The following is an 18,424-nucleotide window of genomic DNA, read 5'->3' as shown; positions in this document are numbered from 1 at the left end:
AACAGAGTGAAGAGAATTCTCTCCCAAGTGCCATAAAAGTGTCATGGGATAAATGGTAATCAATGGAAATAACACATTGTGGAAAGTTGAAATGAAAGAGCCCGGATTGACAAAAATGCACACAAGAAAAGGACTGCTGGAAAAATGAGGATGAGAAAAAGATATTTTATGAATAGAAAAATAGTTGCAAAGAATGTAGGAAAGAGTACAAAGAATGTTTGATTAAAAAAGACAGGGAACATTCAAATTGGTTTTGATAGAAATAAACATGTTATGAATGCAATAGAAGAAACATCATTAGAGTCAATGACCAGTGAAAATGGTCTTGTACATTGTTGCTGAGGAAAATGATGTTACTCTCCTGCTATCTGAAGATTTCTTTATCTGATTCTGTGGTTGGACGGATTTGGCATTTCTCCGTCATGAATCTCTATTCCTCCACTTCAGTAACAGAGATCTCAAAGATTAGCGTTAGTTAAGGTTTTGATACCCAGCTGTTCCTGTTAGTCCCTATTACACCTAGAAAATGATAAACTGAAACAGTTGCTTCAGATTAATTTCAATGAATATTAGAACATAAATAAATCCATGACTGAAAATGTTGTTGATATTCCTTTGCTTCTGAACTAGTTGAAAATATTTTACACAAGCCAGAGGTCTGTCCATCCGTCTGTCCATCTGTCCGTCCTTCCTTCCTTCCTCCCTCCCTTCCCCCTCCCTGCCTTTTCTCTTGGTATTTTTCTCCACATTGAAGCTTTTTGGCTTCTACTTTTTCAAATATCAACCACATGTTAACATATGTCCCAAAGGTAGTTTGTTTTTTCAAGAGGCAACTGGACTTTCTGGTTTTCTTTGAAGACTTTTCGCTTCTCATCCAAGAAGCTTCTTCAGTCTCTTGAAAAAAGGAAAGAAAGTGGGGGGAGAATCTTTGGGACAACCATGACCTGGATGACTGAGAATCTCCATAGACATAGTAACATATACTTGTAAGTACAGGTAGTCCACGACTTACAACAGTTAATTTAGTGACAACAGCCCTGAAAAAGGTGACTTATGATAATTTTTCACACTTAAGACTACTGTGGCATTCCCATGATCATGTGTTCAAAATTCAGATGCTTGGCAATTGACTCATATTTATAACTGCTGCAGTATCCAGGAATCATGTGGTCACCTTTTGTGACTTTTTGACAAGCAAAATCCATGTAGACTCCAGATTCACTTAATAATCATGTTACTAACTTAATAACTGAAGAAATTCACTGAACAACTGTGGCAAGACAGGTTGTAAAATGGAGCAAAACTCATTTAATAAATGTCTCACTTAGCGACAGAAATTTTGGGCTCAATTGTTTTTGTAAGTCAACTACCTATATGATCTATGCTTCTATGTAATGCTGTATTTTCACAGTAATAATAATTTTATTTAGATATGACAGCATAACAAGAGGGAGCAGAGAGAAAGGAAACTTTTGAATATCTTACAGGATTATCATATTTTGGTAAAAGGAGAAGACTCGAGCCTGGAATGACCATCCAGTTTCCCTTGTAAATAACCTCTGAATAGTTAGTGAAATGTTTAATCTGCACCTTCAGATATTTTTTTGGTATTTTGTGTGTTTTCAGCACCCAGTCTACTGTGTAACTGTCGTTGGAACACAGAACGCTCACAACCTCATTACCGTTTCTACAGATGGCAAAATGTGTTCTTGGAGTTTGGATATGCTTTCAACTCCGCAGGTGGGTTTGTTTTTATTTACAGAAGAAGAAAGTGATGGCTGATACCTATTAATGGAATGTAATTTGTAAAAGCTAAAGCCTCACATCCTATGCAGACTAAAACCCATGGATGTACTTTAAAGAGTGTAGCTTGCTTCCAGCAATTGCCTCCTCTGAGAGCCAAAACCCATTTCCTCTGCCTCAAATCATGTAATTAGAGTAATGCGTTAATATGCAGGTCAGTTTCAAGTGAAAATGAAGTAATCTGTTCTAAAATACAGGTAACCATGCACCTTGTGGTATATCAAGCTTATTCTATAATGCTGTTTACCCAGTGTATATTTCATTGTAATATAGCATATAGTGTAAATTTTTATTTGAATGTAGAACTAATCATAAAGAAATCACAACAAAAATTATACAAATACATTTTTCCTATTCTTTAATATTATTGTTAGAAAATCTTCCCCAATCTAGAAACCAACAAACATTAGCCAGTGTAAGGAATTTGGGAGTTGGAGTCCAACCTATCTGGTGGGTATTAAATGGGATGGAAGGGAGGAAATTTATAGGGCCAGCATTTGTCAGTTTAGAAAACAACAATAGCAATGTTGTTTGCCATGTATTTTTTAAATATATTTTACGAAAAGTTATTTGGAAACTTATTAACAAATGTTCTGAAACAGAATCCACAGGCTCAATTTATATATAACCAAGGCTGAGATATATTCTTTATATTAAATAACTCATATAGGATAGAGAGAGAGAAATTCCTCCTCTTTTGTAAAATAGTTTGTTATTTTAACAGGTTTATTCTCTCCACCCTTGATACCAGAAATGAACCAACTAAACAGATTTGTTGAATTAGCAAAGAACAGTAAAATATAAGAAAGACAAAAGTAGATAGCACTGTGTTTGTCTCCCATATCAAATTAGGTTCATGTAGAACAGGGGGTAGGCACTACAATAGTCCTCAACTTACAACAGTTCATTTAGTGACCATTCTGAGTTACAATGACTCTGAAAAAAGTAACTTATGGCCATTTTTCACACTTATGACTATTATAGCATCCCCAAGAACTTGTGATCAAAATGCTTGGCAACTGTTTCATATTTATGACGGTGGCAGTGTCCCAGGGTCATATGAACCTCTTTTGTGACCTTCTGACAAGCAAAGTCAGTGGGGAAGCCGGATTCATTTAACAACCATGCTACTAACTTAACAACCGCACTGATTCACTTAATAGCTGTGGCAAGAAAGGTCGTAAAATGGGGCAACGTTCACTTAACAAATGTTTCACTTAGCAACAGATATTTTGGGCACAATAGTGATTGTAATTTTGAGGATTACCTGTCTTTTTTTTTTAAACTGCATTTAAAGGCATTGGTCAGTGAGCAGAACAACAATTGGTAGGATGGTGAAATGGGTAGATCTCTGTCATGCAAACAAGAGGGGTGAGAGAGAGAGTGGTATGTTTTCATGCTGGAGTAAAACCTTTTTGTTCTCTAGAACTATTAAGCTCATTTTAGGTCCCTGCTGCAATTTTATGTGTTTATATCTGTGTCTGTGTGTGTCTGTTCCACATGAAAATCATAGAAAATATACTCAGTACAGTAGTGTACTTATTACAGTATTGAGGTGGAACTTAAGAATTGCAAAATAGGTAAAAATGGAAATATATGCAGTCCTAGCTTTAGCAAAAAATAGGAAATAGGAAACTTCTAAATTGGCTATCTTTGCTTAGATAAGAAAAGAAATTATAGAGTATACTAAAGTTAATAGAGCACACTCAAAGACTGTAGGGATTGGAAGGGACTTTGGAAACTCAACACCCACCCAGTGTAGACATCCATTAGAAGGGGGCGTGCATAAGCGCACCAACGTGCCTACCGTCCCTGTCCTATTGTTTCTCTTATTCTTTTATTTTTCTTATATGTAACCATTTCATGTATTCACAACTATGTATACATTTATACTTATTATCTTGTAAACAATTGGCAAATCAAATAAATAAATAAATAAAATAAACAAATAAGAACATTCCTGACACAATGTAATGATATTTGAGAATGGCCTTGGGAGGCAAGAGGAAGAGCAGCAGCGTAGACATTGATCTGATAAATCTGAGACTGAAGGAGACCCTCCCTAGGTGGGGAGAGGAGAAGTTATTTCTGACTTGTGCCATTCTGTTCCTGTAAGCTTACAAATCAGTATGGCATTTCTTGGACTTGACTGGTCTGGACTATCTCAAAAGATTGACATATAAAAGAGATATTTTTCTGATGTCCAGCCAAAGTGTACGAGGAAATCTGTTTCCTTATAATTGAAACCCACTGTCTCTTTTCTTTTGAAACTTCTCTGAACAATTGTGCCACATCTGTATATACAGTACAGCTCTGACTTTTTCCATTTCTGAGTTAGACTTGACCAGCACTTATAAATTGGACCTCGCAGTTATTTCAAATTATGGATTATAAAATTTTCAAATTCAGTTAAGTACTTAAGTTTTCTCCCTTGATCTCTATCTGATTTAATTTCTGTCCATGCCATTCCTGACTAGTACTTCTCTAAGTTATTGCAACTAGATCTTATATAGCTGATCTGCATGTATAACTATAGTGCAATTGGTGGCCCCAACCATATAAAAATTCCTAATTTAACAGATGAAGAAGATTATAGAAGCCTATTTTACTATGTTTGAAAGAGTTACTACCTCTTGTAAATGGCCGGACGGTGAATAGATGGCCAGATTAGGCCATGCTTAATAGAAATGGCTCTAAGATTAGTTAGTAAAATTAGCCCTTACCTTCCAACTAGGGAAGTAATGGATCATTTCCATGTTAAAGAGGTAATCCTACACAGGTATAATGCAATTTCTTATACCTACAGGTAGAAGCTTAGGAACTACATATAGGATGAACATGAAGGGAATTGTGAATTGTGGGCAAGATTGGAAGACCTAGGAGAAATTTATTTTATTTATTTTATTTATTTGATTTGCCAATTGTTTACAAGATAATAAGTATAAATGTATACATAGTTGTGAATACATGAAATGGTTACATACAAGAAAAATAAAAGAATAGGAGAAACAATAGGACAGGGACGGTAGGCACGTTGGTGCGCTTTATGCACGCCCCTACAGACCTCTTAGGAAAGGGGTGAGGTCAATAGTAGACAGTCTAAGGTTAAAGTTTTTGGGGTTTGGGGAAGAAACTACAGAGTCGGGTAGAGTATTCCAGACATTGACCACTCTATTGCTGAAGTCGTATTTCCTGCAATCAAGTTTGGTGCGGTTTACTTTGAGTTTGTATCTATTGTGTGCTCTTGTGTTGTTATGGTTGAAGCTGAAGTATTCATTGACAGGTAGGACATTGCAATGTATGATTTTGTATACCATGCTTAAGTCAGACCGAAGACGGCGTAATTCAAGGTTTTCTAGTTCTAGAATTTCAAGTCTGGTGGCATAAGGTATTCTACAGCGAGTAGAGGAGTGGAGAACTCTTCTTGTGAAATATTTCTGGACTTTCTCAATTGTGCTAATATCAGATACGTAGTGTGGATTCCAGACTGATGAACTGTATTCGAGTATTGGTCTAGCAAATGTTTTGTATGCTCTGGTTAGTAGTGTGATATTACCAGAGAAAAGCTACGAGGATTAGGTTAACAACTCTTAATGCCTTTTTGGCTATGTAGTTGCAGTGTGCTCTAGCACTTAGATCATTAGAGGTGAGTATTCCAAGGTCCTTTACAGAGCTTGGGTCATCAACAAGATCTTGACTATTCAGCTTGTATTTTATTTTCTGATTTTTTTTGCCAATATGTAAGACAGAGCATTTATTTGTTGAGATTTGAAGTTGCCATTTGTTTGACCATTCGGATACATAGTCAAGATCTTTTTGAAGGGTAGCAGTATTGTCTGTGGTATTGAACAGCTTTACATCATCAGCGAAGAGAACGCAATTGCTCTTAATATGATCACAGAGGTCGTTTATGTAGAGTATGAAGAGAGTTGGTCCTAGAACACTGCCTTGGGGAACACCACTATTGACAGGTACTGGATTTGATAGGACGCTCCCGATTTTGACCATTTGTTGTCTGTTTGACAGGAATGCTTCTATCCAGTTATTCAGTTGTCCAGAGATACCATAGGATTTTATTTTTAGGAGTAGTTTGTCGTGTACCACTGAATCAAAGGCTTTACAGAAGTCTATGTAGATTGCGTCTATTGTTTTGCCCTGGTCGAGTTGTGTCGTCCATATGTTTTTGAAATGATTGAAGCCAGATGAAAGGACAAAGAAAAAGTAGTAATGAAAGTAATTTTAGAACAGTTTCTATAGATATTTCCTACCAAAGTTAAATTTTGATGCAAGAACACCATAAATGGAGAATATAATATTAGTAACATAGATTTAAATGTTGTTTCCGAACTTTGAATAAGGCTGCAATTTACTTTGATAATCAGTGTCACCTCTATGCAAGATTTTTATAGGTAGAAGGGAGAAAAACTATGATTTCCCCAGAACCATAGAGATTCCATTCTATTTTCCTCACCACTACACCTCAGTATAATCCATTGATCAGCAATAAACAAAAGCAAAAACCAATGATCTGCAGATAATTTCTGGAAATAAAAGACTCAGCGTGTCCTTTCATCTAGGCTCCCCAGCAATACTTTAATATTATTAGATCCTCAGAAATCTGCAAGTAGATTATTTCGGGCTGGAGAAGTTTCGTTACTTTCCTCTCTTGTCCCAACGTTACTGTGCTCAAGAAACAACCAATTGAAAAGAAATGTTTCTAACTTATTTTAGGAGAGTATGGAGCTAGTATATAATAAATCCAAGGCAGTGGCAGTTACCGGAATGGCTTTCCCAACTGGAGATGTTAACAACTTTGTAGTTGGAAGTGAAGAGGGCACTGTCTACACAGCTTGTCGCCATGGAAGGTACTTTCTCCCACACACACACCTTTTTGGGGGGCTATATGATTGTGCTTATGGCATTACTGTAGTTTACAGTTGGTAAAATGGCTGAGATCATGCAGGAGATCTTCTAGTGATTAATGCCTTCAGGCATTAATCTGGAGCAGTGACTTTATGTGGGTTCACAAATATGCATGACCTCTCCCTCCTTCTCTCTCTCCCTCCCTCCCTCCCTCCCCTCCCTCTCACCTCTCTCTCTGCCTATCTGATCTCTTATTATTCTTATAAATAACTAATTTCACCAAATATATTCAACATGCCTTCCTCCTCCTATTTTCCCCACAACAATCCTGTGAGGCGGGTTGGGCTGAGGGAGAATAACTGGCTAAAATCACTTAGCTGGCTTTCATGCCTAAGGTAAAATTAGAACTCACAGTCTGCCGGTTTCTGGCTAGTGCTAAACCATTAAAATGAACAGGTTCTCAGTTATTTGTCTTTAAAATACTACAAAACCATTCATTGTGTTGCTGTATTTGTTCTTATGGCATACTGAAGTTCCTACTTATCTCCATAATTGCTGTTTGTGTAGGGAAGAGAAATGTACCAGATGATCAGTGACTGCATATATATATCAGTAAAACCTATATGCTGCTTTTTAGAATAAAGTCTCCAAAGATGACTAGCAAATATTAACTTAGTTTATAAGTGAAATGTGCTCATGAACCATTCCTTTTTTTAGAACCTTCTTAACTGCTTACAATAATTAGCCGGGTTTTTTTAATCACAAAAAGTCTGTGATTTGGGATGTTCTGTATATTTTATTAGACTTATTTATAGAAATTTTAGCAGTACAATAAGATGGTTGTTCTTCTACACTTGAATGATATATATGTACAGGTAATAGAGATACAATCCAAACCGTAACGTATTTTATGACTTTTTCAGTCATTCAAGATGAAAAAGCCACAGGATGCTATTCAAAAAAGGAAATCAGAGCTTGTATGCATGTATCTCAGGCACAACATATACTAAAATCATTTAAGATGTTAGTTTGTTATGACATCTTCTTAGTAAGAGCAGGTAACTTTAGTCTTGCTTGTTTTGAAAATGGAAAGCTTATGTCATAGCATTTTCACTGAGGAAAACCATGAAGGTTTCCTAAATGAATTCATTTTTTTCTACAGTAAAGCAGGGATTGGAGAAGTTTTTGAAGGTCACCAGGGGCCAGTGACAGGAATCAACTGCCACATGGCAGTAGGTCCAATTGATTTCTCTCATCTATTTGTTACATCGTCATTTGATTGGACTGTCAAATTGTGGACCACAAAGGTAAGAAATGATATTTAGAAGGCTTACCTTAGTCTCTGTCGTCTCTGCCAACTGTCAGGACTAAACAAAAATAAATGGTGTCAATTTTACAGAGTTATACCTGATATAATAGATAATGTTTCCCCAGGAATACCTTTGTAGATTAACTTTTTCAGAACTATTTTTCATTAAACTATATGGCTTCCTTGCCCCCTTTAGATATGTGAATGTATCTTTCTTACATTCACATATCTATATAGGTCCGTAATGGTGAACTTATGGCACGTGTGCTAGAGGTGGAACACAGAGCCCTCTCTGGGCACATAAGCTGTCGCCCCAGCTCAGTTCTGTTGTGCATGTGTGCGTGCTTCCCACCGGCCAGCTGATCTTTGGGTCTCTGCAATGCATGTGTGTGTGGGGGCAGGGCACATGCATCGGGGCGGGACACATGCATGGGGGTGGGGCACATGTGTGGCGGCCACATGCGTATGCATGGGAGACATATTGCATTTTGGGATGCATGCGCGCTTTAGGCACTTAGTGCCAAAAAGATTAGCCATCACTGATATAGGTGTTTTATTTATCCAACATTCTTCCAGTCTCTTTCTTTCACAAATTCATATTACTATTCCTCCAGAGCTCAAAATTGTTGGGTCAGAAGCAATAGTATGTTGATGCAGGCCAAAAGAGAGTACCTTTTTCAGTTGCACTGAAGCTTAGGAAAATGGAAAATGAAATGGAAAATGGCTTCCATTTTTTTATTTATAAAAGTTTTATATTTATATAAGTTAACTATGATGTAGAAGTAAGCATGCAGAGTTGTGGAGAATGAGATGGGCTTCATCCAAATCCCTCCAACCGTATTATGAACTGGGGAAGAAACAGTTATTTTATCTGTTGGTATTTATATAAGGATAGAGCTTGAGCTTGCCTATAGTATATAATATTTGATGTTAGCAAGCTATAAGAATTTGGTTAATTCATTATAATATCACTGGATCACTGTGGTATCAATATTGCCATTTTTCACAACCTGCAAATAAAAGCTGACAGATGTGGAGCTATATAAGGCCATTCATTGAAATCTGGATTACAAACAATAAACCTGAATTTAAATAACTTGGTATTTTTGCAGCATTTATGAAAGTATTTGTTAAACACTTAAACTTGTACAAGTCGATATCAAACTATTTCAAAACAGAATGAATTTTCTAAGTTGAGCTCAGATTTTAATATGATTTTTCTTTATATTCCAATTTCAGAAAGTTAAAAAAGGCCATAATAATTTATTTGTTTGAATGAATGAATACATGAAGTTAATATAAATTTTGCTAAATTCTTTTAGAATGTCAGATGTTAGATAATCAGATGGGTTGCATGTTCCTGAAATGAAGCACTGATTACTTCATATTGGATAATGTCAGATGTTGGTTGCTGTACATCATATGTAGCAATACTAGTGCATCAATATTAATATCCTGAATATCAGATGAAGCTAGTCTGTAAATCATATAGAAGTCAAGTGCTGAATATAATTATCTAGCAAATGTAGCAAAATCCTTCATGACAAACCAAAAATAGAACGAAATACCATCTATGTGATCTTTTTCTGAATATAAAAGTATTTTAGAGTGGTTGAAAAAAATAAGATTTTTTTTATAGCAGCAGCTTTTCATGGCTTTTGACTTAAGTTGTACTAAGACCTATTAGGAGATAGCAAAATGTAAACTTCAAGCCTTTCCATACAATGAACATTCTCAATCACCCAACTCTAGTTTTACCCCAAATGACATCAAGAGAGACCCATTACATGAAACTTTCTAACTAAAGCAAATCTCCAAGAACTAAAGCAATCTATCATGGGAAAGAACTCTTAGGTCCCTACAAAACATTAATCTTCTAACAGCGGTTCCTAGAAGGAATGATCTTTACGAACGTAGGGAAGTGTTAATATATAATTCAGGAAAAGACACCTTGTTCTGAAGTATATAATAACTTAAAATGTTCATTTTTGACATAGATTATTTAAATTTCCGGTTTTTCGAGGATGCAGTTTTAGTCTATGAAGCCAATGTAATTTTGATCACTGAATCATGAGATCATAGCACACCCATGAAAGCTGAATTAAAATGCTCCCAAAATTAAGATATATCCTGGTATTAGCTAAGACTTCAGTGCATTAATGCTTTGAACATGTAAACTCTTTTCTAAAGGCCACCTGTTCATAATAGATACCAAGGATTATTAGCTAATGTTAATGTACAGCAATCCCTATGTTGTGTACCCTGTTATCATACAGGAGAATTATACTATTCCACATGAAGAAAAAAAAAGATTTGCATCTCTTAGACATTGTTTTGTCAGTGCATCTCTTTATTCTGCCATGCATCAAAAGGAATATGTCTGCTTTGGGGAACTGAACAAGTCCATACAGGGTTTCAAAATGCAATTTTTAATTGCTTTTTTCACCCATTAATTCTACATCCAATACTACAAAAAATATACTGTATATTGAACATGTTTATCCTGTAATGTATATAAATTTTGTATACAATATAAATGTTGGAACACTGTTAGGAACATTTTGGGGACTACTGCATTAGCTAGACTACAGTGTTAAATATTGTGGTTATTATTATTCCCTGATGTTCAATTTTCACTTTAGCATAGGTACATATTTCTAAGCAACATCACTGTTCTGATACAATATACTTAAGTTGTCTCATGTGTCTTCTCCTACTTCCTAGCAAGAATCTTTTAATTGACCTATGCAAAAATTAATAAAAAATATCATTTAAGTTTGGGATTTAGACATAGCAGAGATACTACATGGAAAAGAAGGTTTAAGTAGATGGATGAAATGGTAAAAGAAGAACTCAAAGACTTGGGGGGAAAGAATATAGAATGATATTATTGTAAGTCATTGAGGCTTCTACGGGTAGTTTTCAACAATAATCATTCATTTAATGACCATTCAAAATTAAAATGGCTCTGAAGAAATAACTGTGACCGCCTCTCAGACTTAAAACCATCACAGCATCCCTAGGGTCATATGATCAAAATTTGGCTGCTTGACAATTGGCACATATTTATAGTGGTTGCAGCTTCCCAGGATCATGTGATCACTACTTGTGATCATTCAACAAACAAAGTCAATGAGGTCAGCCACATTTGTTTAATGACTATGAGATTCCTTTAATAACTGCAGTGATTCACTTAACAACCATGGGAAAGAAAGTCATAAATTTGGGGAGGACTTATTTAACAACTCCCTTAACAAATTGAAATTCTGGTCTCAATTCTGGTAGTCAGTTGAAGACTACTATATACTGCACAGTTTTTAAAATTATAAATAAGTTGTATCGACTAGTTAGGGGACTGAGTGATTAGAATTATAACAGCTATGGAAAAATAGCCCCCAATCATGAAGAAAAGTCTTCATCTGTAATGGTACTTTGAGAAGAAATTCCCATTGATGCCAATGAGGCTAGGTTAGGTTCTTCATGCTTCCTGCAACCTTTCTAATCCTTTGCTAAGGATTTCTTTGTGTTTCTCTGTGTTAAATAGAAAGAGACATTTAACATCATGTTAAATGATATGGCTTATTGGAAAATATATCATGGTCTTAACAATATTTTGTCACATAGTTCAAATAATAATCCATTCCTCCAATTGACACAACTTTCCTGTTCTTTTTCTCTGTCTCTAAGTGGATGACATAATATAATACTGGCTAATCTTTTGCTTTTCATTACTTCTGGTCCTTATTGGGGAGATGAGGTTTTGGTAAAATCTAAGAAGAGAGAGATGTTTGGAGTCTTAAATGTGGTTTCTTCCATGTGGTCAGGTACAGTAGGACTGGCAGGAAGCTTTGTCTTTGATTTTTTTCTCTTTCTTCTTAAATTAATTTCCTCTAACACCCACTTGCACCATCTTGGTCAACTGGCATTCCCAAAGCAAGCACATGTTTGCTTTATATTCATGCATTCCTCCTAATCTGTTTTTCTCTCTTAATTTGTTTCAACAAAATAATTTAAACATATGCTTGTTTGATTCTTCTGTGATCTAAGTTTCACCTTAGTCGGATACAACATTTCTATACAATGCAAGGCAAACAGTCCTATATGATTATTCATAACTTTGGCTTGCCTGCAGCTACCCATCCCTTTCCCAGAATGGAGTATTGTGCTCATAGGTAAAGCTGAAATGTCTCAGAACATCTGTGTGTCTGTGGAGATTCTCAGTCATCCAGGTCACAGTTATCAGAGGTGCTTTTTCAAAAGGTAGCTGGACTGTTTTTTCCTTGAGAAAAAAACATTTAACTTTTTATCTAAGAAGCTTCATCGGTTCTGGCAGGATGGTGGGAGCGATAAAAGCTTTTATTCTCACAGGATGGGGGCTGGGGGAATGTTGGAAGGATATTTCTTTGCAGCCATCTGGTTGTTAGCACATTCCCTAAGAGGTCTTCAAGCCACTTGGGGGTTTATCTGTGCCCTCAGGATCACCTGTATCAGAATGCAAATGGAAGTGGAATCTTTCTTGGAATTGCTGAAAATACGGGCGTTGTAGATAGGAGATAGGTGGTTTTTTAAATCCTTCCCCCTCTATTCAGAAAGGGCTGCTCAATGTTAACATAAATGATCTCTTTTATCCCTCTTTCAGACCAGTGTTCCTCTCTATCCAGAATGTGGACTTTTCTGTTTTAAAAAGAATAGCCTTTGTTTTTCAAATGCTGATGGACTGCTAAATCTTGTCTGAGGGTTTGCTCTCCTATGTTGTGCCATGTATTTGTGAAGTGGTTGTTTTGTTTCACCTGTTTGTTCTCAGAACAGCTGATATGCAAAAATGGCATCCTGAGAGCACTCATTCCTTTAAGCTTATTTTGCCAAATTATAATAACATAAGGTAATTCTCATTAGGTTAGTTGATTTCTACATTCTGCCACAGAACAATATGAATTTTCAGTACAAACATGAACACATACACCTATTGGAGAGCAGTAATATTTGGTTGTAATCTTTTCCTCTGATTGATTCCCACCTTGTTACTCTTATCAATAAAAGAGTCCCTATTGATATTAGCTCCCAAATGCAATTCGAAGTGCTGGTTGTCAGCTTTCGAAATCCTACATGGATTGGCACCAAGGCTACCTCTTCTTATTAGGACTGATATGTTGGGTTCACTTATAACAGAAAAAACTGCTGATGGTCTTTCAGGCTGGTGAATTATAGAGGATGAGGAAGCCTCCTGTTAGAAATTAAATAATCTTCATCTATTATAGGGACCCGGTGGTTCAGTAGGTGGATGCTGAGTCTTAGATCATTAAAGGTCTGTAACTTGGCAGTTTGAGACTTAAGTGCTGCAAGATGGAGTGACTCCCAACACTTGTCCCAGCTTCTCCCAACCTAACAGTTTGAAAGTATGTAAATGCAAGTAAATGAAAGGTGCCACATATAAGCATGCAAGAAAGTAACAGTGTTCCATGATTCACTGAACACTTTGTGCTGCAGCATAATGTCATGCTGGCTGCATAATTGTGGAAACACATCTGGACAATGTTGGCTCTTTGGCTTAAGAAATGGAGATGACCACCACCTCCTAAAGTCAGTCATTTACAACTAGCATGGTAAAATCTGTGATAACACCAAAATAAGTAAATTATGATTTTCTGGAAGTTTTATTCAATGGGTCATAATGGTAATTGTTCAGTTTGTCTCACTTAAAGATGTTTGATTTTTTGCCTTATAAATTTATTTGTTTTAGCACTATGCTGAATATCTTATTTAAAATTTTTAAATTACTGTACATTTCTGAGTGTCTGCAAGATGGATATAGCAGTATCAATTAAACATATATACTGCTTTACAGTGCTTTACTCTAAGTGATTTAAAGAGTAATCATATTGCCCTCAACAACCTGGATCCTCAGTTTACCAACCTTCAAAGTATGGAAAGCTAAGTCAAACTTGAGCTGATAAGATATATATTTGATAAACAAATTCTAAGGAAAACACATTTATTATTATCCTGATATTCAAAAATATAACTCTGAAAAGCTTAAGCTTCCTGAGTTAAAAAGTAAATTATATAATATACATCTTTCTAGAAATTTCAGCAATAAAAACTTTCTTGAAAGAGATGCGAAATATCATTATATTATGCAGTCCATGATAGGTTATCTTGGGCATTTTGACTTTCTGGTCTCTGTCTTCTATTTACTTACTAAGGAAAACTTTAGGAATCAGACTCTGCTGAATATTTTGCTAGGAAATTTTAAAATAAAATGAAAAAAAATGTTCTAATAAACATTACAACCTCACAGGGAAAATATGCAGAAAAAAATATGGATTCAAAATATACTTCTTTCTGCACTTTATAATGTACACAATATTTCCAGAACATTTGCATAATAACATTTATGGATGTATGAATGGAAATAGAACATTCATATATGCATAAATGAATGCACAAAAATATGATTTGGAAAAATTGTCAAAAATATGTACACTAAATGCAATATGCACAAAAGATAAAGGTGAATGTTTATTAGACCGTTAGTTTGATTTAAAATTCTCTGAATTGTGTGAAGATCAAATGCCCCCAAATAGGTAAGGATGGCATTTATTTTTACAAATCACTTTTCAATTTTTTTTAATGAGTCAGCAATTCAAAAGTGCTCACATGCATAGTATAGAATCCACTTATTAGCATGAGATATCTATATATTTCTGTTTACTTGAGCCATGGTGGCGCAGTGGTTAGAGTGCAGTACTGCAGCTGCTTCTGCTGGTTGCTGGCTGCCTGCAATTTGGCAGTTCAAATCTCACCGACTCAAGGTTGACTCAGCGTTCAATCCTTCCAAGGTTGGTAAAATGAGGACCCAGATTGTTGGGGACAATATGCTGATTCTGCAAACTGCTGAGAGAGAATTGTAAAGCACTGTAAAGCGGTATATAATTCTAAGTGCTATTGCTACTTCAGTTAAATCTCTTATTTATCATTCACAAGTGGACAGTATGAATTATCTCTTTGCGCTCTCACAATGTCTAGGTCCCAAATGACCAATAGAGCAGTAGATAATAGGTATATAGGTATATAATAGGTATATAGGCTTACTCATTTTAAGAGAGAATAAATGTCCTACAGTGCCCTAATTGGTTGGTCTTATCTTTGGCCACTGCGCTCAAGGCTGCCTTTCTGTGGCAATATAAACGTCTTCAAATGGACCCTGGAGAAAAAACGAACAAACTATATTTGGGAACGAAAAGAAGCTCCAACTAAATTTATTGTGTCCCACAGCCGAGTCATGCATGTATGCAGAGCATGTTAATCATTTCAGTGAACCCTGTGTCCATCTATTTGGTAAGTAGCATATTGGGTTGTATGATAATAGTTTGTCTGTTGTATAAACTCAGCGTTTTGAGTTTTATTCAGAACTAAAGCAATGAATGAATTTTCTTTAGAGCTCAATTTTGTTGTCAAAAAGCCAAAGTGATTCAAAGGAGTGGGTGGAGCTGCTTGTTCAGGCAGGATTTTTTACTTTTTGCCCTTTACCTCTGGAGCCAGAGGTCTGGCTTCCATCCAGCTGTATGAAGAGAAGATTATGGTCTTTCTCTAGGTAATTTGAAGGAGCAAAACCAAAGCGAAGTCAGGTGGTCAAAAGTCAGCACTGAATTTTTCCACAATGTTTTTCTTGAATTTGCTTATCTATCCCACGCTAATCACTGTATTTTTTTAAAAAGACTTCTTGAGCAGTCACATGTGCAAATAACAGTTTTCTTCATATAGGATAACCTATATGTATGTTATTGGTAGAATAACAGCTGCAAACATGCAGAAAAATAAATGCTTAAAACAAGGAAAGATATTGCTTCAGCAAATGGCAACTTGAGTAACTATCCTGAAAATTCAGAGCAATGTGTAAAAGTAAAATAAAAATAGGTGTACTCAGTTCTGATAAGCTGCAGCTCTTTGCTGATAATAAATTTGTGGAAATGCTTTAGTAGATAAGCTGGAAATTGAGCAAAAAACTTAACTTTCAGCAGTAATTGTAAAACCATTTATTCACAGATAATTCCTTCTGAAGTTAATTAGGTGATCTTGCAGAGTGGTGAGTAGAGTTGGATGTCTTCAGCTTCTATGCCTCCAGTGCTGGCATAATTTCTGTCTCCAAGTAACATCATATTTTGTCAGGCTGATCTGACACTTCATCATCAGTTGTATTCAGTTTTTAAAATGTACTTGCCATAGGGGGTTGTTTTTCTTTATATATTTCTGCATTTTTCTTAGGTATTCTTTCTGAATTTGAATCCACATTGTACTTAGATTTGAAGAATCTGAGTCATGTTCCATCAAAGATGGATAAGACATAATAGAATGGGGTAATCTATCAAGACTACAACTGTTTAAAATCAGAGTGCATTTGACCGTTATACTGCAATTTTTCTCCAACACATTGATTTGTGCTTCTGTAAGATTGAGTTTCCTAAAGTAGCACTGTTGACCAGAAGGCCTAGCTCGCTGTATCACAAAAACTGTGGTCTAACTTGTATGGGTTTTATTAATTTAAATAATTTGAAATGCTGACTGCTTATAAAATTTGCTGTTTCCTGATTGAAGAAGCTTTAAAAATCTCTTTCCAAAATCTCTAGGGGAAATAACTATTTTTACTACTTTTCTAAAGGGTTGGAAGATGGCAATTAGTCTGACCTCAGGAGGTCAACTATTTTACACAAGTTGTCTTGTGCTCAATACCTTTGATCCCCAATATTCTCTCCTAGCTAGAGTTCCTGAAAATAGCAAGGTCCCTAGCTGTAAAGGGCTTTATAGGTAATAAACAGAATTAGTGCTGGGATCACTTGAAATGGGTGGGAAGCCTACTGGTGACCAGTGGAGCACCAGGAAAATGGGTGGTATTCTTCCAAGCCAGTTAGTGCTGATCAACAGGTACTATATATTTTGCTCCATTTTCTGAATCCTCAGAGCATCCACGTGTAAAAAAAATTATTATTGTCATATCTTCAACATCCAGGAAACAGTGGTGAACCAGCTGAATTTGACCAAACATAGTGGATGCATTTGGCCAACTTCGGCTGGTTCACCACTGTTTCACATAGCTGTTTTTTTTCATATATTCATTTTATTTTACAATAACCCTAAAATATGAAGTAGGTTGAGAAAAAGCAATAGACTCAGACCAATCAATCTGAAGCCATATTTGCTAGTCCAAGCTTAACATTTGTTCTATAGTCCACTGCTAATTTTACTTTTTTCAGACTATCAATCAAACCCTTTCAGTTACTTGAATAGTAATTGTAATTCTTTTTATGTTGCTATCATAATAACAATCAAACCCATGTAAACATTAGGAACTACCTCAACCTGAGCAAGACTTTATTTTTGAGATGCTACACTTTTGTTTTCTTCTTTTGCTTTTAATCACTGACAAAAAAGATTATGATAAATTATGTTATAATTAAAATTGGGTTACATTAATATCAAAAACATTTCATTGTTTGTTTTTTAGACTTATTAATAGAAAAATCAAAACAAAGTACACAGCACAGTAACAAAAGTTAGAAATACCTTCCACATAATAGGTTAAGCTGTGCATGCAAAACTTCATACAACTCTGAAAAACACTTGTGGATTCAGCCAACTTTACTCCAAGAACAGCAATTTTAAGGTGGCTGAAGAAAGAAATAAAAAAATATATGCAGAACAATCAATGACATTTATAAAAATTAATTTAAATTCAATTTACATTAGTATTTTTGTCACCTATACACACACACACACACACACACAACGCACACACACACTATTTCATAGAAGCTGAGTCTATTACTAAAGACCAACAATGGTTCAAAACGTAAGGTCTCAAATTCACTCACTCACTCACTCATTTTCTATAGCCACCAATCTCAAGCAAGTGGCTCTGGGTGGCAAATAATCATAAAACAATTAAAAACAAGAATTAAAACCAATTATAGTATAATGCAAATTAAATATATATGGTAACTGAGAAAAAATTATTGTAGATATCAGTATTGTCAGGAAACAGGACACTCATCTGTGGCCTTGTTTGTTTGTGATAAAAGTGTCGTTTGCATTACTAAGAATTTATTGGGATTCATAGAGATTAGTAGGAATGATTGATGCTCGGAGTCTTTCCATGAATCACATTTGGAAAAAAATTCTTCTTTTTATTGATTACTTTTTATAAATTCAACTACGATGGGCTGACGTTAGAGGAAACCACAAAACTTAATCATTATGTTATCTTGGACCCTTTTCTCTTGCCTTCCTTATATAATTTCCATATGCAAGTAATACAGGTTTAGCATCATTAGGATGTAAATCAGGACATAAATCACTAAGCAAATCAACACAATAAAAGTCCGAACTTATCAAGGAAAATAGAAATAGGATCTGGAGGGTAGGTTATCCCAAAGCAGTGTTTTTAGACCTAAA

The 18,424-nt window shown here is 35.5% G+C and overlaps 1 protein-coding gene across 16 annotated transcripts in view; it reads left to right on the top strand.

Annotated features, from left to right (window-relative positions):
* The window catches only part of DYNC1I1 (dynein cytoplasmic 1 intermediate chain 1), a 273,836-nt gene that overhangs the window by 213,651 nt on the left and 41,761 nt on the right, over positions 1 to 18,424 (top strand). For 9 of the 16 annotated variants that reach the window (XM_087945421.1, XM_087945424.1, XM_087945423.1 and 6 more), the window contains 3 exons: positions 1,627 to 1,740; positions 6,535 to 6,668; positions 7,829 to 7,973. In XM_087945421.1, the coding sequence (XP_087801547.1) occupies positions 1,627 to 1,740; positions 6,535 to 6,668; positions 7,829 to 7,973 (393 nt within the window). Of the gene's footprint in view, positions 1 to 1,626; positions 1,741 to 6,534; positions 6,669 to 7,828; positions 7,974 to 15,250; positions 15,314 to 18,424 lie in introns of all 16 variants that reach the window. The other 7 variants (XM_087945415.1, XM_087945411.1, XM_087945410.1 and 4 more) reach the window with 1 other exon arrangement.

Source organism: Notechis scutatus, chromosome Z (assembly GCF_049901735.1).
Source record: "Notechis scutatus isolate UNSWTSFEM ecotype Mainland chromosome Z, rNotScu1.2, whole genome shotgun sequence".
NCBI lineage: Eukaryota > Metazoa > Chordata > Lepidosauria > Squamata > Elapidae > Notechis > Notechis scutatus.
Note: the sequence above shows the minus strand (reverse complement) of the source record. Positions and strands in the feature narration are given on the sequence as shown.